General features: G+C 45.5%; 1 protein-coding gene across 9 annotated transcripts in view; it reads right to left on the reverse strand.

The window, feature by feature from the left end:
- Window positions 1-22,643, reverse strand: part of FAM204A (family with sequence similarity 204 member A) — a 781,024-nt gene that overhangs the window by 678,710 nt on the left and 79,671 nt on the right. Inside the window, exons 7-8 of one of the 9 annotated variants that reach the window (XR_007471481.1) lie at window positions 11,437-11,584; window positions 4,527-4,936 (exon numbers count right to left, since the gene is read on the reverse strand). The exons of 7 other annotated variants lie outside the window; for them this stretch is intronic. Coding sequence is in view for 1 of the 2 variants with exons in the window: in XM_033420945.2 (XP_033276836.2) it covers window positions 4,877-4,936 (60 nt within the window). In the remaining variant the exon portion in view is untranslated. Of the gene's footprint in view, window positions 1-4,526; window positions 4,937-11,436; window positions 11,585-22,643 lie in introns of those variants that run through there. One more of the 9 variants, XM_033420945.2, reaches the window with a different exon arrangement.

Here is a 22,643-nt window from a genome sequence, read left to right on the forward strand (position 1 = left end):
TTGAAGTTCAGCTGTTTCCATCCAGGCGGCTGGATGACAGGCTGAGAGAGGCGCCCCTCAGCCTCCTCCTGGCTGGTCAGAGCCCTGAACTGCGCTCCGGGGACCTCAGAGCTAATCTGAGCCTTGTTTCATCTTCCGAGCATCAGCTCCCAAAGGCAGGATGCATGGTTTTGTCTTGTCTCTCTTTCTCCTCCCAGGCACCCAGTGCTGAAGAATTGCAGTTTATGTTTCTGGAAAGTGTGGGGAGTCCCCCCTCAATTTCAATCTCTTACGATCCCATATTTAATCAGGTGAAGAGTTGAGATAAATGACCTTAGTTGTAAGGATATAATTTTGTAGTATATCTTACTATCTGGTAGAGTCAGCCTCCCCTCTTTATCCTTATTTTTCAAAATTGGCATAACTCTTTCAGAGTCTTAATACTTCAAATATATATATATACACACCTATATATGTGTATATATGTATATATATATGTTAGAATGTGTCACTCAAGCTTTGATAGCTTTTTATCATGTTTAGCCAATTCTGCATTCCAAGTTGATCATGAAAACTTTTTTTTATACATCGTTGGATTCCACTGGTTTATGTTTTGTTTAGAGTTTTCACATCTATGTTTATAGGTAAGACCTCTATAGTTTTCTTTTTTCATACAGACTTTGTCTGGTTTTGATATAAAAGTTAGTACTAGTCTCAAAAAAAAAAAATGACCTTAGTTGTGATAAAGGTCAGGGCCACTCAAAGCCTCCCCCCTCCTCTGGTCCCTAGTCCATCCACTCTGATCTGTCTCCTTTAAGTTTGGACCTCCAGCTTTGGGAGCACCTGGAAACTTGATTAAAATGCAGATTCCCTGGCCCAAACCAGACTCAGCAAATTAGCAGCTCTGGGGATGGGTGTCTGCATCTTTAACCACCTCCTCAGATGCTCCTTGGGTCCGGAATACTGCCTGGAGCTGAGGCTGTGACAGGCCATATGTCTCCAGACATGTACCTTGTGCCGCTCTCCCTTACACTTTTCTGTCACTCTGCATCTCATCTCTACTCCACGTCCTCAGGTCTCCAGGACCAGGGTAGCCCATGCATGTCTCTGAACCCCCTATAGACTGAGCCAGCCGACTTTGAAATGCCCAGTGTGACAGCCGGTGCGGTGAGACCTGCAGGGCCAGCAGCCTGGGATCCTCCACAAGGACACTGAACAGGAGTCAGTGAACTTGTGTTGATGGATCACTCTATGGTACCTCCGTCCTCTTTCAAAGGACCGTTCCCGCGCAAGTGCCTCATACAGAACGCTGGCCATGACTCTTCTCCCTGGAGCTCTTATCACGAGCCAAGCACTACTCTGACCAGGACTTGGCGTGAACATGGCGTGAACATGGCAATAGGTTCATAGGGTGACTGAGAGCTTTAAGTGGCACGATGCATGTGAAGTGCTTACAACAGTACCTTAAAGGAGGTGAGCTCTCAACAGGTTGGCTTCTACTACAACTATGATGATGAGGGCAGCGATGATGGCAACCACTCAACTGAGTTTCTGGAGGACGTAACTCCAGGTCTTCCCGTGGCTGTGCCTGATGGGGCGGAGCCAGAACCTAAGATCAGGGTATGGTCTCTTCCCAGCCTGGTTGCAGTCATCCCTTTGCTCCTGTAGGATGTTGCAGGGACCAGGAAGAGGTGGGCAGGGCCACGGACGTACAGAGAGAAGGAGCCGTTCTCATGGGTCTTCGGCTCCTTTCCACTCCCACAGGGAGCATAACTCTCCCCACACTGTCCCCCCGCCAGGCAGCTCTGTCTCATGCCCTCACCAAGCCCTGATAAGCTTTGCTTTTTCAGCGGCCAAGTAATTCCCCACCCCCATCCCAGCTTCTGGGCCCTCACCCTCCACTCTAGCCAGTGACAATAGAGATAGATGGTCTCAACCTCTGCAAAAATGTTCTTTTCTCATAAAGGAATGGGAACACTGTCAAATTTCCAAATTTAAGGGTAGAATGTCAGTACATATTATTTGTATATTTTTGTACATAAATGTTAAATTTCTACATTTATGGTCATTTACTTTCCAAGGACTGAAAGAATCATACTCTCGGACACATTCAACAGAACTTCAAAAATCAAAGAAAAAAGAGTCTTACAGTGGTCAGAGAGGGGAGGCGGGAAGGGGCGTCACTATTCCCAAACCAGGCCAACGGGGTTGGGTGTAGCTAAGCCTTCCATTGAACCTCGACCTTCCCAGTAAATGGGGCAAATTATTTGGGAAGGAGACACACTCCCTCAGCTGCTGAACACATAGACCTGGTCTCCTGGCAGAGATGACTCTGAGAGTTTCAGTAAGGCACGAGGCAGAGTGGAATGGATAGCTTGTTCCTCCAACTCTAGGTTTGAGCAGTGCTCAAGGTCCGCGGATGGTGCTGGGGAAACAAGATCCTGCAGTAACTGGTCAGTTTTCAGAGCAGTGCTCCCGGCCACGTGGCCAGACATACGAGTGCTGCGGCCACGCACAGGGGCAGCTCAAATGGATGGGAGACGGGGTCTTACGTGAAAGAGAGCAAGGGCAGCAAATTCCTCCCTGGAGAGAGCGTCTGTGTGTGTATGTGTGTGTGTATGTGAGTGTGTGCACCCCACTCATCTTCAGCGTGTTCTTTCTGTTATTAAAACAAGAACTGCTTTCAATTCTGAAAATGACCCTGGCCCTCACTCTGAGCCCGGCCCTGGCCCTGGCCCCAGGTACCAGCCACAGTCGCCACAGCAGGGCTGTCCTCTCCCTTGCAGACATCCAGGACAAAGACACACCACTTAGGAAGGTGAGACGCCTTTTAAAAATTAGACAGAATCTTAGAGGGTTTATTTCCTTTATCTTTAGACCTACATCCATTAACCCACACTGGAAGACAATCAGTGCCGCTGTTCGGGAGGGCAACTCAGATGGGTCGAAACTGCCATCGTATATCCAGGAAAGAGAGAGACACAACATAGATTAAAAAAAAAAAAGCCTGTTTCCAGGGAACCAGCTCCCCTTGAATGCGGCCTGATAGAAACCCGAGATAAAACTCTCACGGATTCTGCTGTAATGTAGTGTCACTGAGACAATTTGCACAGTCTGTGAATTGCTCCCATTCGCCAAACTTCTTTTTTAGCTATTCTAAACTTGATCTCATCAAACTCTTATCTTTTAACTATATGGGGCGGCATTTAAAATCATAAATTTGGGGGAGGAGGGGAGAAAGACAGGGTTACATGAATAACCGGGACCAGACAACAGCCGAGGAGATGCTTTTTTTTCTGAAGACTGCAAACCCTGAACCATGACTTATCCTGGGCCCTCTGATGCTCTTCGCTCACATAGGACCTCTCGCTCTGATGATACACTTGCAAGCATCCTGGTTCCCTTTCCCAGCATCACTGTGAATATCCAGTTTCCTTCAATAGCGGCCATCTCTTTAAACCATTATAATACATGTGGATTTTACTTTCTGGCTCTTCTTGCATATTCCTGTCTATCAAAAAAAAAAGATTTATCTTTCAGAGGTGGTTTTATCTTTTATTGCTTAAACAATCATCTTCTGTATTGTGGAGAAAAACCCAAAGCTGTCAGTGTTCCTGGTCTCGGGTCTCTAGCAAACTCACCTCCCCCCACCCCCTCTCACCCCCATCTGCTTATAATTTAATGCTCTGTATGTTTTAATCATTTCATTAGGCATGTCTTTATTTTGAAATGCAACTAATTCTTCAGTTCAAACAAACAGCCAGTAACTCTAAAAGTGAGACCATTCTTTTCTTTGGGGTAGAGACTGGCCTAGAAGAAATATCACACCTATTTTGAGAAGGGTGAAAGAATTTAAATGCTCCTTTTTTTTTTAATCATTGATTCTTAAAAGTGGAAAGGATCTGAGAGATTTGTTGATTATCTCCACAGGTGTGGAACTCACTTTTGAACAGTTCTTCTCACGCCCTTCTGAACATCGTGATAAAGCCGTTATTATTATTAAGGCTTATCAACAAATAGACTAAAAAAATTATGTCGTAAAATACTCATTCCTAAGAGCATCTCATTATCTCATACCTATACTTAGTAATAAAGGACACAAAAGAGAAAACTGACCCTACTATAGAACTTGTATATTTTACTAGTCTATTTTCTTTATAGGCATTTACATTTATTAAGGCGAGGGGGAGGTCATATTTTGCTATGGGGGGAAAATAAACTACAAAGTGCTTCACTTGATCATTTTTGTCCCTGAATTTCAGATTTATTCTACATCCAGTATGAAGCTGCTGAAATTCCAGCACTTATTTAATTTTAACATTATATTGGTGGCCCAACTGTAAAACATGGAATTGATGTCTTTACTTTCAGATACTTAATTGATTTCTGGTAATAAGATGTTCTTTCAACATTTTAGAAGCACAGGTAACATTTACTACACAATTTTCACTTATTAAAATTTGTTGAAGCATCGGTAGATAAATGGGTAACATTTTTTTTTAATTTATTTATTTTATTTATTTATTTTGGCTGCTTTGGGTCTTCGTTGCTGTGCGCGGGCTTTCTCTAGTTGCGGTGAGCGGGGGCTACTCTTCGTTGCGGTGCGTGGGCTTCTCATTGCTGTGGCTTCTCTTGTTGCGGAACCCGGGCTCTAGGCTCACGGGCTTCAGTAGATGTGGCTCACGGCCTCAGTAGTTGTGGCTTGCGGGCTCAAGAGCGCAGGCTCAGTAGTTGTGGCACACGGACTTAATTGCTCCGCAGTATGTGGGATCCTCCCGGACCAGGGCTCGAACCCGTGTCGCCTGCATTGGCAGGCGGATTCTTAACCACTGCGCCACCAGGGAAGCCCCAACATTTAATATTTGTGTCTTAATTCAGCTTTAAGTGCCAGTGTTTATCAACGTTGGTACATAGCAAATGCACTTTCTGTTATAGTCTCTTCCAGTGAAGATTTCGTCTAATTCAAAAACATAAATCAGAACCATTTAAATTTCCATATAAAGATTGAAATGATGATAATCTAATAGCGAAGTTGTCGCTATTAGACAACACATTTGAGGAATTGTTTTAGAACACATTCGGGAAGTTATTGACAGATGGGAAGCCCGTGGGTGGCTGGCACAAATGGTTGTCATGCGCCATCTAGTGGCTCTACGAGAAACTGTGCTCATTTCCCGGGAAAGGTTTTTGGAGCCAGTTTGACTGCTCCGAATTTCAGAGCCTGTAGGAGAAGCCAAGGTACGTTTGTCCATCTTTAAGGCTTTAAACTGAGAGGGACCACTGAGGACAGCATGCCAAATTATCTTCCAAAATCTCTATGTCCTAAGGAACACCTGAGAAGTAACTAGTCAGGGAGACTGTTTCTCTCTAGATCCGGAGCAAAACTGGGAAGCAGTCGGAGAAATCTTTGCCTGCAACAGTTGTGGTATAAAGCAAGGTAAGTAGCATGACATTCCCTGCTACATTTTTCCCACAGAAACCGTCACTGTGTGCAGAAACTCATGATCTGGCCATGACTTCTACAACCCGGAGGACCTGCTTAGCATTGCTGAATTTGCACAGGGGAAGATTCTGTGGCAGGTGGTTCATTTTATCCAGCGTTTGGTGCTAATTCATAAGACATCTTAATTCTTACACATATGCATAATAGTGACGTTTTGTAATGGATTACAATATCCTATTTCACGATTATCAACAATCTGATTTTTAACTTTCAAGTTGAGGGCTATTACAGTAAAAGAATTAATAGATCCAAAATTAGTAGCAGAAAATAAATATCTCCAGGTTTATTCTTATAGTGGCAAGTTATTCAAAATAGAGTGAGCACTTTGAGTTCTTGCATTATTTCAGCGTTAAATATCTTCAAGACAATCTGAAGTGTGACCATAAGTCATTTAGACGTAAATTTCACAAAAATCGCTAAATAAACAATGTGTGGGTATAGTGGCATGGTGGGAAGAGCATTCGATATTTGAGAGTAAACAACTAAATTTAAGACATTGTTTAGGAATCTCACAAATGAGACAGTTTTGCTTCTCTCTCCTTTTCTACACTAGCATGTTTACAGTGCTTGAAAAATGCTGCTTTCAAAGTCATACTAACTGCTCTTTAAGACCATCAAATAAGAAACAATTTAGCATATTAGTTCCAAAATAGAAAACCCTGCAAGAGCATTTCCTCTTAACATTAAGGTCAATTTTTATTATAAACGCTTGCTTTCAGTAAAAAATGCTCAGCCTAAAAGATATTTGCCTTTGCCTTTTGAGCTATAATCCTGATCCCTATGTTGTGATAGAGCTTCAACTACATCTCAAACATTTATTTTTCACTTTCTACTCAAAGGGGACCATGGATCTATTTAAGGTACCTGTATCATTCATTTATAGAGAAGCCCGTAAACAAGTAGAAACATGAATAACCTGATTGTTATGCAGGTGAAGTCACCTATCAAAACATTCTGAAATTTTTTTATCACTTTAGTGCACTATTCTTAATTAAATAGTTTTTGTCCTGAAAGCTAAAAGTATGTTTTAAAATACTGGTATATGGAAAAACGAATTTGATTTGTGGACTTAGATCTCCATTGTTGCCGACGTACTTAGAGGTCTACAAAGAAAATTTTTTCTCCCAAACCTTTTGGCTTTCCTTAATCTTATATGTTCAAAGTGATTGCATTTTCCAGAATATTTACCTATGAACTGACATTATTGATGAAAAAAAAAAAACAGACTAATTTTTGGCCGTGCCGTGCCTCACTAGAAATCCTGATTATGATGTACTATGTTTGTACTATGAGAGAGGAGAAAAATAAAATTTGAAAAATTCCAGTCTCTGGCCCTTGGCCTTTTGCTGGCTTTCCTGTTTTCTTTCAAGTCCTCAGCATCTATGCCATAGCTCAGCTAAGGGCCAATATAATTTTCCTCATCTTCCAATGCTACACTTTTCAAATATACCTGAAAATACAAATCAGTGACAATTTTTAAATTCTCTGTCCTTAGCAAAGTAGGAGCGTGTGGTTCAAGCCATGGGTGGCAGCCGTGCTATCCTGGGCAGTCCTTTTAAATCTCTGACTCTCTCCACTGTCCACTTTATAGAGATGTTGCTGGAATAAGAGGAGACAATTTGAGGAAGGTTTGGGGCACAGGAGGACATCAATGCGATGCATTGTTTTTGCACAGTCTGGCTGAAGTGTGCAGTGCACAGTAAAACTGAGTTCCTCTTTTATTGTGGAGCACAGTTGGGCTGTTTGATCTCTAAGTCCTCGGGTAATTGGAGTCTACACAGCATGTGGAATCGGGGTCTGAGCAGCTCGTCCGCATGCCCAAAGCCTGCCGCAGACCTGCCTGCAGCACCATTTCCCACCCCCCGACCCCACCCCCTGCCCGATCCAGCTTGTACTGGGGGCTTTGCGTGGACACAGGACACAGGGGCAGCTTCTGAGCATTTTCTGAGAAAATGACGATGGGCAGATTCTCAGTGGAAGACATGCTGTTTGTTATCAAGTACCTAGAAGTGAACAGAAACTATCCCTGGTCTAGGCAGCCAACCTGCATTTGCGGGGGTTTGGGGGGGGCGGTTTCTCTCGTCACAATCCACAGCCCTCCCTCCCAATAATGGTAGTTTTCTGATCCAACTTCACCACCACAGGCTTGTTTTTCACACTGGATTTCCATGCAATCTACCTTCTCCCCCGCCCCCAGCCCACCATGCACTCTCCCTCCTCCAGCTCACAAGGCACCATGGTTGGTTTACACACCACTCACTCCACAAAGAGTCACTGGGCACCGACTGGGCGCCGGACACTCAGCTACCTGGGAGCTCTGTGGTGAATAACAGTGACATGTGTCTGTCCTCAACAAGGAGGGTGACCAACCGTCCCGGTTTGCCCAGAACTGAGCGGATTTCTGAGACTTAGTGCTTTAGGTTTTAAAACTGGTGCCGTCCCGGGAAGACTGGGACTAGTTGGCCGCTCTATCATGAGCCCAGCACATGCTATCTTCTATGGCTCCTTGTCTGTTTAGAAAGACGTTTGTGCCCCTATCCACAAAGGAGGGTCCTTCACACGTGTGTTCATGTCTAAGACCTAGAAGCTTGCATTTTTGCATTACGTGGGACTGCAGCAGTTATCCAAATCAGCTGCTGCTTTTTCTAGATAATTCCAGGTGGATGCAGGTTTTGAAGGGCTCAAAGCGTATGCAAGCTGGGACCCTCTTTAAGAAAAATAAGGGAATTCCCTAGCGGTCCAGTAGTTAGGACTCTGCACTTCCACTGCGGGAAGCATGGGTTCGATCCCTGGTCAGGGAACTCAGATCCCACAAGCCGAGCGTTGCGGCCAAAATTTAAAAAAAAAAAAGGACAAAATGAGGATGAGATATAGTACTTTGGGGGAGGAGGTGCACAAGAATGCAAGACCAGGGACCTGAAGCTTAAGTTTCACTGGCTTCATGGACAACCCACCTTTGTACATAGAAATAGTAATTAGTGATTAACATTTATTAACTCATTGAATCCTCACAGTCAGCCCGTGAGGCAGATGGCTTATTATCCCCATTTTACAGGTAAGAAAGTTGAGGTCCAAAGAGGTTGGGTAACTTGTCTGCGGTCATCCAGCAAGGTCCACTGCTCAGCTTCCTTCTGCCAGAAATGGCAAATGACTCTCCCACTGGACAGAATCACCTGGCTAGCAACTCAACGAACTCAACTGGTTTAAAAATTAAATCCTTAAGGTAAGTAGCCAGTCAAATGTTGTGGACCCCGAGAGGTTCTGCGTGGCAGGAAACCCAAGAGGAGCCTGAGTGCATCTGAGGCTCTCACAAAAGGCTGTACTCTGTCAACATCACACATTTCTCTAGAAGAGGATGAGAATTCTAGCACGTGCCTCCGTACGTGTGACGGTTGTACCTGGAGGGAGGTCTATCTTCTCCAGCTAAGGGAAGGCACTGGATTCTCCTAAGTCCATTGACAAGTCTGAGAAACTATTTTCTTGCCTTGGTTCTTAGCATGACTCTTTTCCACTTCTTTACCTCTCTCCTTCCTTCCCAGCCTCCACCAGACACACTGTGGGTATCCCTTGGTCCCTAGTCCTATAAGGAATCCACTGAGGAGGGCAGTGGACAGAGGATTAAGAGTGTGTAGTTTATAAGACAACAGTGTAAAGCAATTATACTCCAATAAAGATGTTAAAAAAAAAAAAAAGAGTGTGTAGTTTACCACCAAACTCCCTGGCTTGGAATCCTAGCTGTGTGACCTTGGATAAGTCACTTCACTTCTCTGTGCCTCAGTTTCTCCATCTGTAAAATGGGAATGATAACAGTATCTATCTCACTGGTCTTGTGAAGAGTAAATGAATAAATTCGTATACAATGCTTAAAACAGGGCCGGGTGCACAGTAATACTATAAGCGTTAACTATTATCATCATCATCAAATTATTATTTTTACTGGCAGTTGGGCACTTCGGTGCAGAAATCCCAACAAGGAGGAAGGGCAGCCTGCCAAGTACAAGATTGCAGTTTGAGCATTCGAACGGTCATTTCCACTTAGAGCCACTAGTGAGTAGCTTTGAATGTCTCCATTCCCTTGATGGTCTCTTGTTTTGGGTCTGTCTTTGGGACACATGCTTAGCCTAGAAGTGGCGCATTAAGTGGCACCTCTTAGGCTGCCCATCAATTGCTAATTAAAGTGGCATTAACCCTAATGGACTGGGAAGCAGAGCTCGCGTTTACCCGCCGTGGGTTTCCACAGGCTGAGCAGACAGCTCCCCCATCTGGACCGCGCACCCTGGGGGTGACGGGGGCCCTCGGGAGAGGGAAGCTGGGTGCAAGGGCTGAAGTTCTGCAACTTCAGAATCTTCTTATTGTTCCTGACAAATAATAAAATAATAAAGCCCAGACGTGCTTGTACCAATCAGTCGCAGGTGCTGGTAATAGTTCACCTAATTACTTCATTATTTTTTGCCACTCCACAGAGCAGTTTGTATTTACGGTCCCGTATATGGTTCTATTACTACCACTTATTGTGACGATTCCAGCCATTCCGAGGAGTCTCTGAGGGCCTGGACAAGTAGAATCTTGTTTTTCTTGATTTCCCTGGGGGGGAGGAGGTAGGAGGTGTGGTGGAGAGAGGAGGAGTCTGGAGGAAAAGCATCCCACCGGCGTCAACCTGCAATTGTTCATCTAAGATGAGTGATAAATGATGGGTGATTTTTGAAACGCTAGAATTTTAAAACAAAACAAACATATCCTATCCTGTGAGGTACAAGGCCAGCCGTGGTGAGAAAGAGAAGAAGACAAGATTGAACTGCCCTGGGCCCGCACCCCTGGTGGAAAAGGGCTCAGACCCAGCCCTGCATCATTAAGTTGGAAGCGGAGCTGGAGGCGGTTCCTAATGAACACCAGGCCACAAATTAACAGAGTTGGTTTGAAAAAACATTGTGAATTTTAGTCACTCAGGCATCAGTAAATCTGCTAGAAGTCAGGGCTGGTCGTTTATAGCTTGTTAAGATGTTGACTGTTTACATATTACATTTTCCCTTTGAAAAAGTGGGCACCTCGCAGCGGCTTCTTGTCACTCATCGTGTGCTGGGGTGCTGCCTGCCGGGGAGAAAGGCTGCCTGCTGTTTGCTGGTCTAATTGGGGCAGTTCTCCATTTTGGGGTCCCTTCCTCTCCTCGGTCCCTTCTCTCCCTTTCTCCTGAATTTAAAAATCACTCTTAAACCCAGTGCCCCTGGAAGCAGAGTTTCAGACAAGCCCTGGGTTCTGCACAGCCGTCTATGTGCTCGTTACTTGCAGCTACACAGCGGGGACGGGTGCTGAGCGCTGCCTGGTCTCCCCCCTCGGGTCCTCCTTCTTCTCAAAGAGGCTTCAAGGGCCTGATTTACACACCTGGACTCACTGGCAAGGTTAGGAGCCAAAAGCAAGCCAACAAACAAACGAACCAAACCAAATTATGCATGCTCCTGCTACGTTCACTGATTGCAAAGAAAAGTGACCAAGTCACGGGAGGTTGGAGGTCGTGCATCCTAACTCTCTGCTTTGACCCAGAGGGGAGGTGGCAGCTGCAAAGCCTCCCCGTGCCTGGATCCAGCAAGAAGCAGAGCCCAGGACCACAGACTTCCTGTGGGCAAAGCACCTCACGGAAGCTGCTTTCCTGCGTCTTCACTTCCCTGTTTAAACCCATGCCACAGGTTTCTGCCATGGTGAGCACAGCCTCAGCTTCTTCAACGGCCCCCAGCAGAGCTCGACTGTCTGGAGGTTCTGGGGTTCGTGTTGTGCTCTGTCCTTTGCAGTTGGAGCTTCTTCCTACACATTTTCCCCGTGTAGTCTCTGTGGCCTATTCCCCTTTTCTGGGCCTTCCATGGTCAGAAACCTGCCTGTATGGTCCAAAGCCGGTCAGCTAGACCCTTTGAAGGAGGCGGGGAGGGGGGAGCACACCAATCTCCTTTTGTAAATGAACTTACTGAACAACGCGGGTCCACACTGACCCGTCACTTCACAAGGATGCCAGCGGTGTGGGCCTGCTGCCGCCCGGCTTGAGCACTTCTGCCCACACAAGGGCCTGGGTCCCAGGCATCACTGCTGGCAAAGGAGCTTGGGTTGGGCTGGATGCTGAGAGCAATAAATAGGCAACAGACCTCTGTTAAAATCACGCCTCAGTCCCAAGATGAGAGCCGATCCCACGCAGAACTTCTGATGAGTGATTTGCAGCCAGCACTGCGCTCAAAGGACCACTCCCCAGTAAAAAGCGAGGCGTGACGGGGGGCATCCCTCCTGACCATAACCCCGGGCTAGCCCTGCTGTGCCCAACCTGGCCCGGCCTTCCCCAGGGTCCCCCGTGGAAAGGTGTGTGGAGTGTGGCAGTGACGGCAGCCGTAGCAACGGGTGAGAAATCCACTCCTCAGGCTGTCCTGCCGCCCCTCGCTGTAGCCTGCGGGGACAGCACAAGCTCGATTGGAGGGCATGAGCCTTCACCGTGTCTAGACATTTAAGTCATGCCGTAGACGCCCAGAGGTAAAAGCATACGGCAAGCTGTATTCGTTTCCTGGGGCTGGTGTAACACATGATCACAAACCAGGTGGCGTAAAACAGGAGAAGCGTATTGTCTCAGAGCTGCGGAAGCTGGAAGTCTGAAATCAAGGTGTCAGCAGAACGTCTGAAGTCTCCAGGGGAGGAGCCTTCCGTGCTTCTTCCAGCAATTCTTCGAATTCCTTGGCTTGTAGACCATGTGGCTCCAATCTCTACCATCCTCATCACTTGGTGTTATGGGCGGAATTCTGTCTCCCTCACCCCAATTCATATGCTGAAGCCCTAACCTCAGCACCTCAGAATGTGATCGTATTCGGAGGTAATTAAGTTAAAATGGGATCATTGGGGTGGGCCCTGATCCAACACCACTGGCATCCCTGTAAAAAGAGGGCGTTAGGACAAAGGTAGCAGGTCAATGGATGACCAGGTGAGGACACAGCAAGAAGGCAGCCATCCACAAGCCAAGAAGAGAACCTTCATGAGAAACCAGATCTGCCTACACCGTGATCTCGGACATCTAGCTTTCAGACCTGTGAGAAAACCAACTTCTGTTATGACATTTTGTACGGCAGCCCAAGCAAACTAACGTACATGGCGTCATCCCCATGTGTCTCCCTGCCCCCATCTTCTCATAAGGACACTAGTCACAGTGGATTAAGGGCCCACCCTACTCCAGGATGACCTCATCTTAACCACCTCTACAATGACTCTATTCTGAATAAGGTCACATTCTGAGGTCCTGGGGAGGACATGAGCTTTGTGGAGGACACACTGGTCCATGCAGTGCAGTTTGCCTAAAAGAGTAATTTACCCTAACCTGCTTTTCATGTTGACTTTTTTTTTTTTTTTTTTTTTTTGCGGTACGCGGGCCTCTCACTGTTGTGGCCTCTCCCGTTGCGGAGCACAGGCTCCGGACGCGCAGGCTTAGCAGCCATGGCTCACAGGCCCAGCCGCTCCGTGGCATGTGGGATCCTCCCGGACCACGGGCACGAACCCGTGTCCCCGGCATCGGCAGGCGGACTCTCAACCACTGCGCCACCAGGGAAGCCCTCATGTTGACTTTTTTATGGGTCTCAGTTTTCTCTCCCTCCTGGAGGGCCGTCAACGGACCACGGTGGGAAATGCCTGTGCTTCACTACGGGCTGGGAGCTCCAGTCTGTGAAGCAAAGATGGGCTCCAATTCCTCCAAACAGCCCACGCCTTCCACCTCGGCATGGCATGGCCCGCTTGGCCTTCTCCAGCTCCGTCCGTCAGCAAGCTGACCAGGCAGATCTAAGGCCCCTGCCATTTGCTGTTACTGACACCCGTGATCTGTCTGATTCCATTTTTTCCTGAGTTATTTGTCCAGAAATCGAGTGCAAGCTGGAGCAAGTTGTTTGATCCCTTTTCCCATCAAGAAAACGCCACTGCTTCTCAAGGATGGGAGATGGCGGCGGGGGTGTGTGTGGGGGATTAGGGGTCTCTAGTTCCTATTTTATAGAAAGAATGAGTTTGGTGGTCCTCAGTCTTGGCCACATAATCACCTAGAGAACTTGAAAAAATGCTGATTCCTGAGTTCCGCCAAGATTTTGATGGAATTGGTCTGGGATGGGTCTGGGCACTAGGATATTTAAAAGGTCCCTGGTAATTCTAATGTCCCTGGCTGAGAAGCACCTGCCCAAGGTGACTAGAGTCCCGAGTGATCAACTAAATGGAATGGGGGTGAACTTAAATGACGTACACCAACTCCCTCGCAAAAGAGACAAGGTAACTGGTATCTTGAGCACCCAAGGTTGCCCAAGGTCACCCAAGGAAGGAACCCAGGCAGCCAAGATGAAACCTCAAGCCATCAGCCACTGGCTTCTCCCCAAGTTTTCATTTCCTGGCTGTAAATTAACATATTTAATGATTTTAGTCCATCCCGCTGATCTGCCTTTTAATGAGGTCTGCAGGCTTTTATGGACCTGGTCTCTCCTCACTCAGGTAGCTGATTTCATCTACACTTGGAAATGTGCTGCAACCTCCTTATCATTTTGATGCCTAACCTAATCGGCTTCACCTGGAAAATAGCCACGGCGCCCCCAGCCACACGCACCGAGCCCAGCCAGCCTTCAGCCTGGCTGTCACTCATCACTGGGAGACCCAGGTGAGAACACGGACCATGCTTTCAGCAAACTCTCCCACTCCACGGACATGGGGGAAAAGCCCACATTCCCCCATGACCTCCAGTGATGGACTACAAGCGAAGGGCTCAGCTGGCTAACAGTTACAGCCACAAGCGGCCTCATTTTTCCCACCCAGACTTTTCAACTGTCTACTTCATCTTCACAGACGGAGGAGTTGCAATTTGTATTCATAAAGCTCATAACCTGTTGCTTTATGTCCTTTTGTGTTGGCTTAATATTGGAGAGCAGGAAAATGGGAGGAATAATTAAATAGGTTGCTGTTCACTTCACTGGGGATGAAAGTCAAGGGTCAGCTTTGTTGAAATTTGGAAATAAAAGGGGCCTTTGTGTCCCTTAAAAATATCGGCTCACAGAAGGTCTTCGTAATAAAACAATTTCTGAAGTGTATTTTTTCTTATATTTATTATAGCTTCTTTGTTTTTTTGGGTTTTTTTTTTTTGACCCTTTCAGACTGTCTTATTATTATTGTTCCTTTTAAACCAGGGTCTTCTGCGTGCACGCTCCCTCTCTCTCTCTCTCTCTCTCTCTCTCCCCCGCTGCCCTCTTCTCACTCATCTCTTTCCCCACTCCTCTCCAGAAAGCACACACACATTCCTTGAAGAATCCTGACTCTTACAAGGTATGTTTTCCTGTGAACAATTTTCACACAATTTATTACATGTCCTTAAGGATAAGAAAAAACTATACTTTTGCTTTAGTGCTTAAAGGAGTTTCATAGAAATCCTTGGTTGCAAATCGCCCACGTAAAATAATGAAAGCACAACCCGAGTGTTTACTCGCTGGGGGTGCAACGCTCCTCTGCTTGCTAGAAGGCCTGGGGGTGCCAGGGTGCTGGGACCTGCCTGTTGGGATGGGAGAAATTAATTAAATTACCTTATATTTAGTGTTAATTTTGTCCTGGGCTTGTCAGATAATAGACAACGAGCCTGGACTCGGCTAGGAGCCTCAGCCCGGGCAGGAACAGAGTCTCCTGGGTTGTCCCATCGTCAGACTAAAGGAGCTGACGTCTTGGTAGCGATTAGTTACAAAAGTGATTCCAATATTATTTCAACAGGTGTCAATGTGGGGGGCTGTGGTCAGAATCACACAGCCTGCTGCATGAGGATGGCAGCGCTCGGTTCAGCCACTCGGGCAGTGATGTGACCGTCTGTCCAGCTGGGGGAAGGGAAGGAGGCTTGGCGATGTTTCTGAAGAACCATCACTTGCGAGAGAATTTGAGAGTGAAATAGGTTAAGGTGTCAGTCTGGGACTCACTTTCCCTGGGTCCAGCTTGGAACAAGGACATCTTTGGGTGATATAAGAAAGTCCCGAGGATTCTTCCTATGTTTGGAGTGAACGCTTTTGATTACTAATTAAATCTTGCCTCACTAGCACAAACCTGAACCTTTCAGGAAGTGGGTTGTGAGAAGTCCTAATTACCGTGAAATTATATTTCCCCGTAATGTTACGGCCCCGATCCACATGGACCTGTAGGACTGAGGTAAGGAAATGTGCCCAGGCACTTGTGATTGTGCAGACTTGCACTCAAATATTATATCCGAGTCTCGACTCCCAAGCCCTGAAAAGCACTTTTCACTCAAATGAAAAAGACCTTCCGAGGATTTCCCCTCCTTGTTTCAGAGAACCGAGCACAAAGCACAACCTAATGAAAGTACTTTATCAGATCAGCTGCTGTGGGCCTGGTCTTCTGTCCACATAGCTCTGCCCAGGAGAGGAGACCCCTGGCAAGGACACTGTGCCAGGCCGCACCCTTCGGAGGTCCCCACCGCACCCCATACCCGCTCTGGGAGAAAGTCTAAAGCTATCAGTGGACCCAATAACGCAGGCTTCTGGCCCCGTGAGAAAGGGAAGAGGTAGGCTTTCACCTTTGGAAATGCAGCGTGAACTTACCACTAACACATACTGTTTGGTTAGTTTCCCACATGTTATTTGTCCTGAACAAAGATCCTTTTCCCCCCCAAGCATCCAAAGCTGGTGTCGGGTCTCTGAATAAGGACAAATCAAATCATTTTGTCTATTCCCTAGTAAACCCAGAACAAAATTAACGTAAAATATGGTGAGTTGTTTAGCGTTTCTTACCTTATCTCACAGATCAAACAAGATGGCAATAGGGCCATCACAGAATGCCCTGGTAGAGAAAAATCTTGAATCATCCACCAGAGAGCTACAAGACAGCTGCACCCCTAAGAGCCTGTGGGTCACACAAGTGATCTCAGAGCCAAGTTGCATCCTCTGTCCAGCCTCAGAGGAAAAGCCTTGAGCGTATGCGGCCAGCCTGCCAGTAGAAGAGATGCGGAGCTGGCGTTCTGGCTGAGTCCCTGAGTAAGATCCTGGAAGCCCAGTTCACCTGACCTCGGGCCACAGTGAGCCACTGCTAGCTCTCAGTGTCTGCAACAGCCTGATGCAGCTGCCACAAGCCCAGAGCAGCTGGCAGCAGGCTGGGGGTGGGGGGGGGGAATGGGGGCAGGGAGGTGAGTCCCCTCCTGCTGCGGATGTCTCAGGAATCAAATCTGCTGATGGGCAAGCAATGAAGGTGGAACACCTGGCTTTGCTGTCGCTTTACATACCTGCCATAGTCACTTTGGTTGCACAGAATCACATGTTGGGTGGAAGGTGCGTAACTGGCTGAAAATATATCTATTCATCACAGCAAGACAGGGGGAGTCAGGACATGGTCCCTCACATTTGGAAGAGCTAAACTTGGGCTGAGGTCTTCAGAAACAAAATACCATTATATACAAAGACGGAAGGGTGACAGGTGGCCCCATTAGGAAAGAATTCACAAAGCTTCATTTCTGATAATCACTGGGAGACTGAAATATAATGATCCCATTTATTCCATCAGCAAGAGTTGTCACGGTCTTGTTATAAGAAGAATGAGCCTCCGCCCTTTGGAAATTCAACGTGAACTTACCAGTTGCACATACCGTTCGGTATAGTTTCCACATGTTAATTGTCTAATAAGTAACTTCCTGAACAAAGATCCTTTTCCCTCCCAAGCCTCGAAGCTGGTGTCAGGTCTCTGCATAAGTGCAAATCAAAGCATGCTGTCTATTACCTGATAAACCTAGGACAAAATTAACTTAAAACATGTTTAACTCTTCCTACCTTATGAATCAAGTATATCTAAGATGGAAATAGGAATCTCACAGAATGCCCTGGAAGAGAAAAATCTTGAAGTAGTAATCTGGTTTCTGGCTAAAGAGTATAGACTTTTGGTGTTAATATCATCTCATGTGTAACATGCAGGTTATTTATATATCTAACCACACATTTATGCTATAAAAGTTACATCCATATATACAGTCTATACATAAAAAATAAAATATTAGAATTCTATTAAATATCCTGAAATCAGATTTTTATAATTAAATTTTTCTCTGGCTTTTTATTATTACAGAATGTCTTTGTTTGGGTAACATTTTAATTCCTGAAATTTAATATTCCATGGTACCTCATTAAAGTAATAAGACAAGTGAGTGAGTAAATGGGTAAGTAAACAATACGTGTCTCCACTGTCGATTTCTCTCTCGGTGAGGACAGTTCCAATTTTGAGGGGCCTCTTATAGAGAGTTGGGTTTGCACCCCACCTCTCTCCACCTTGACTTTCTAGATTGATCTGTAGGCATTCTCCAAGAGCAGACTCTGGCTTAGAGAAAGCACTATTGGAAAAGTATTTAATGATATTCTCTGCAGTTACTTGGCCAAATAAAACTGACTCTTTATAGCGCAGAGAGAAAACAAAATTGTTTACTCATTTAGTATTTATTAGTTTGGAAATGGGGACATAGTACCTAGCACACAACAAAAGGCTGATGTTTGCTTTATCGAGGTACCTGCCTGGCGTGCCTTCAGAAGACAGGAGGAAGAGGCTTACAGTTCCTGAGCTCATGTTGACTCTCTGTAGCACAATTCCTCATGTTTTAGGGGGCAATTAATTCTCATAATTGATGTTGGTACAGCATGGATCTTAAATGATTTATGAAAGAGTTTACTGCCTCAGTGCAGGCATTTCTAAGAGTATCTTCACCCATTGCTGCCATATCCTGTGGAACACCAGATACAAAGGAGACTAGAAGATGGGCAGCGATGGGAGCAAAAGTGTCACATCTCAGCTTTGAGCCTGGGCAGCTCAGGCTTGGGGACAGCACGTGCTAAGCCCGGGCCACACCAACCTCATGCATATTCCAGAGCTGTAAGTCAGCCCCTGACCAGGCCTAGGGTGGCATTTGAGGTAGCAGGCTTAGACTGAGACCATGCAGCCTGAAATGGGGCCTCTGGCTGTGAGAATCTGTGGTCACGTGGCTCTGTGGCTGTCCACATCAAAGGCATGTCCATCTGCCCAAATGTCAACCCCACTGGGCATCATTCTCTGCTCCTTAGGATTTTGAATGTCTTAGGAATTTCCTTTCGGAAGCCAAAGACCCCAGTACAGATAGGCTGTGAGCTTTACACTTTGGTCATGAAGTAAGACCTAACTCAGAGTAAAATGATTCACTGTGAGAATTAATAATGGGACAGGGAAGAAGAGGATGATGAAGGGGGCAGATGATAGGGAAGAACAGAGGGACTAGTATTTACTAAACAGCTACAATGTGCCAGGCACTGCGCTAGACCCTCTATATATGTGTTGTTTCTAAATCCCCACAAGGACACTGAAAGATGGGTATAATTATCCCTATTTACAGAGGAGAAAACTGAGACTTAAAAAGATGAGTAACTTGACAGGCCAATCGCTGGAAGTAGCCGTGCTGGTGTTTCCCCCCTGGGTTGCCTGACACAGTGTATGCTTCTTCCATGATGCCAGGAAGATGCTCCAAAGACACACCCTACGTCCTCACCTGTGATCCCTCCCCAGTATCCCTAGGAGGGAAAAAGGTTGTTGACTGATTCCAAGGAAGGTGTCTCGTGGTGGCCCCAAGGGAGGGGTTAGGTGCTTCATTTCTTCCCCCAGGTCTCCAGCCACCACTACAAAGCAACTCCATGGAGGTACAATGTAAATAAAAACTGTGTGAGCTTTCTAGGCAAGCACAACCTCAAAGCAAGTCCTCTAGAGTCAACTTCTAACCAGATTGTCAACTCGAAGCCCCTCTCATCCAGAAAATTTAGGGACTCCTTTGATTTAAAAAATTATCTATCCGTATCTCTTAGACTGATTGCTCCCTGAGAGGAGGAATTGTGTCTGTGCATCTTTGCGCTGCGTCTCCTAGGCTATGCCCAGTACCTGACCTAGAATCGTTTCCCAGTAAATACTGGCGAAATGAATGAATGAAGACAAACCTCCGCGTTCTTCAGCTTTAAACCGGAAAAAGCCTGAATCACTCCCTTTGGGGTGCCAGGGCTCCCCCTCTAGACTTCCCATCCCCTAGGGAGAGAAATGTCCTTGCAGCTCTGGGATGGCTTCTAGAACATTCTGTACCCACCTGCACCAAGCAAGGCCTGTGACATTCTCAGGACACCAGTGAGCTGCCAGACTATGTCAAGTTTAATGCTCCCCCAGCCAAAAAGGAGACAAGTACGGGCCCAAAGATACATGTGAAATGTACGTGTGAAAACCGAACTGCTATTTCTTGGGGCGTGATGAGAGGGTGTCTCTGCCTTTCAACAAAGGTCTGGGTAAAGGAACTCAGAGAAGCCCCAAAGGCCTGAGACTGAAAGGGGGCTGTCCATAATTTATCGCTTATCTGCCTAGGAGCTGTCTTGGACAGACTGAAGTCATTAGCCGAGCAGGCTTGGGTGGGAGGAACCGCTAAGGTACCTGGCACGGTGAGTCCGGAAGGGGCAAGCTCCGGCATGGTCAGCTCCTAAATCTCCAAACGCAAATTACCAGGGCAGAAACACTTGGCATGTTCCCCACATCCTCCCCTCCCACCTCCTCGGAGCAGCATGTGCCCTTTAAAAAAAAAATGGCCCAGATAAAAATCACACCCATTTACTGCAGTGTCTTTTCCATCATTGTAAAAGAAAGGCCTTTATCACCTCCCCTGAATTAGATCTGTGATTTTTTTGAATGACATGTATAATAATTAGACTGTGAAGATGTGCCGTTAATCCATTTAAAGGTGTAAAGAAGCCCATTTAATGAACATTATAGTCACATTAGACTTGGAAACATCCAACTCTTTTGTTGAATAAAAAGAAGTTCAATGAGATTAACTTCTCTTAGTTGGTTTTAAAGAATAATCAAACACGTCTCCCTCTGATAGTGTGCTGTGCCTTCTCACATGGACTCTGCATACCAATGTCTGGCAGCCCAGAAGGGTAAGAAAAAGTCCGCTGGACCTCACGTTTCAGTTAAACAATTACAAATTAAAGAAGATCACTCCTACTTTCTATACTCACTATAAAGTGATAAGAGGCCGAACTCCTTGAACTTGTAATTATGTAACAGAAATGTTAATCTGGTTTGCTATTCTCTCCTGCTGCGTTAACTACATTCTTACAATTATCAAGTGTACTCCTTGACATGTAGATATTTCTACTGGGAGACCAGTTACTTGATCCTATCAGATTTTGACCACAAACAGGGTAATGGATTCTGTTTACAAATCTCATTCTGTTTCACATCTCCCGACAAGGCAGCCGCGATACCTGCCTAACACAGGAAAGTGCCCAGCGCAGGCGCTGTCTGCTCCCATTTACAGTGGGTCAGAATCCAGATATCTTAGCTAACCCCTAGGGCTCTTCAAAAGAGTCAGACTAGAAAACAGAAATGGACAAGTTTGGAATAATCCCGGAGTTGATGAGAAAGAAAAAAAAAAAATGATGCTAAATCCCAGTTGCTAGACTGTATCTTTCTTCTGAGAATTCCCATTATGGGCACACAGTTTATCCAAGTTGAACCCAGAAGATGGTATTGGTCAGATTTAATCTGCTAATTCGCCTCTTCTCCCTCAGGCATCTGACTTTCTACCCTCTTTTTAGCTTAGGAATGTATATTTTGCCTTCTGTGTTCCCTCTCTGTCTTATCTATAGCTGCTAAGAATTTAAAAACAAGCAAACAATTGACGTGTGTAACATACTGCCTAAGATTTCAGAAGGCAGAAGGTATAGATTTCTTTTCACCAAGGAAAAGAAAGTTTCAATAGTGAGGAGGGACGAGCAGCAGTGGGAGATGAGAGCGCTGGCTTGGGAAGAGCGTATCAGCACAGCACCCTGCCTCCTTGCCTGGTGCCTAATGCCTCTTGCTAACCAGTGACAGTGATGGATGACTGTGGAGACTGTCTAAGCCAAACTGCTAACCAGCGCTGTGTTAGATCTTTTTGTAGTTTAGGAAACAAAGCTGATAAGATCAAGAGGCAACATAATCCTGGTTAATGTAGTGTGATCTGTCTTGTATAGCGTAATTGGGCATCACACCTTAAACCAGCCGTGACATTTGTAGGAATGGAAAGGAAGACTTAACAGCAGTTTAAAAGACGTTGCTGTTGTTGTTGTTTTTAAATAATGAGTTGTGCCTCCCTCCCATTATTATGAGTCACCATAATGTGATCTGGAGGGGCAGGGTGTACTCCCAGTGGGCTGAGACTAACTCAGAAATTAAGCCTGGGACCTAGAGATGATCATACTAAGTGAAGGAAGCCAGATAGAGAAAGACAAATAGCATATGGTATCGCTTATATGAGGAATCTAAAAACAAACACAAAAATATACAAGTGAACTTATTTACGAAACAGAAATAGACCCACAGACACAGAAAACAAATTTATGGTTACCAAAGGGGAAAGGAGAGATAAATTAGGAGTACAGGATTAGCATACACACACTACTATATATTAAAAAAACAACCAACAAGGACCTACTGTATAGCACAGGGAGCTATACTCAATATTTTGTCATAACCTATAAGGGAAAAGAATCTGAAAAAAATACATGTATATATTTATGTATAATTGAATCACTTTGCTGTATACCTGAAACTAACTATACATCAACTATACTTCAATTTTTTAAAAAGGGGGAAAAATTAACATATATTTCAATAAATAAGTATAAGATTAAAAGAATAAAACACTAAACTTAAAAAAAAAAGAGAGAGAAGAAAAATTAAGCCCGGAGACCCAGCACACAGCTACAGTTGTACTTTTCACCTCTGTTTTGCTCTGGCTCATTTATAATCCTCAGAGATGAACGTCCAAGGAGGAAACAGGGAGAACTTGTTCTGAAAGGTCACAATTAGATCATTGCTTTTCATGGGTCTTCAAACAGAACCAAGGGGAAAAACGCCTGGGGCCTTCCAACGCCCTCGGAAAAGAAGTAAAAGAACATTACGTTTTGTTATTTATCACTAACACTTTTCCTTTTCCTGAGGTTATCTTCATTATATGTTTATAGCACAAAAGACATGTACTAGGTAAGACTAAAAGGTGACACATTCAGCCTACAAGTGAGCGAAATGGCAAAAGCAGAGGAAAATTGGATGCATGCAGTTCTGGAACGGAGTGTAAAAGACGATATGTTCTTTTTGGTACCTGGCT

The sequence above is a fragment of the Orcinus orca genome, chromosome 14 (genome assembly GCF_937001465.1).
Source record: "Orcinus orca chromosome 14, mOrcOrc1.1, whole genome shotgun sequence".
NCBI lineage: Eukaryota > Metazoa > Chordata > Mammalia > Artiodactyla > Delphinidae > Orcinus > Orcinus orca.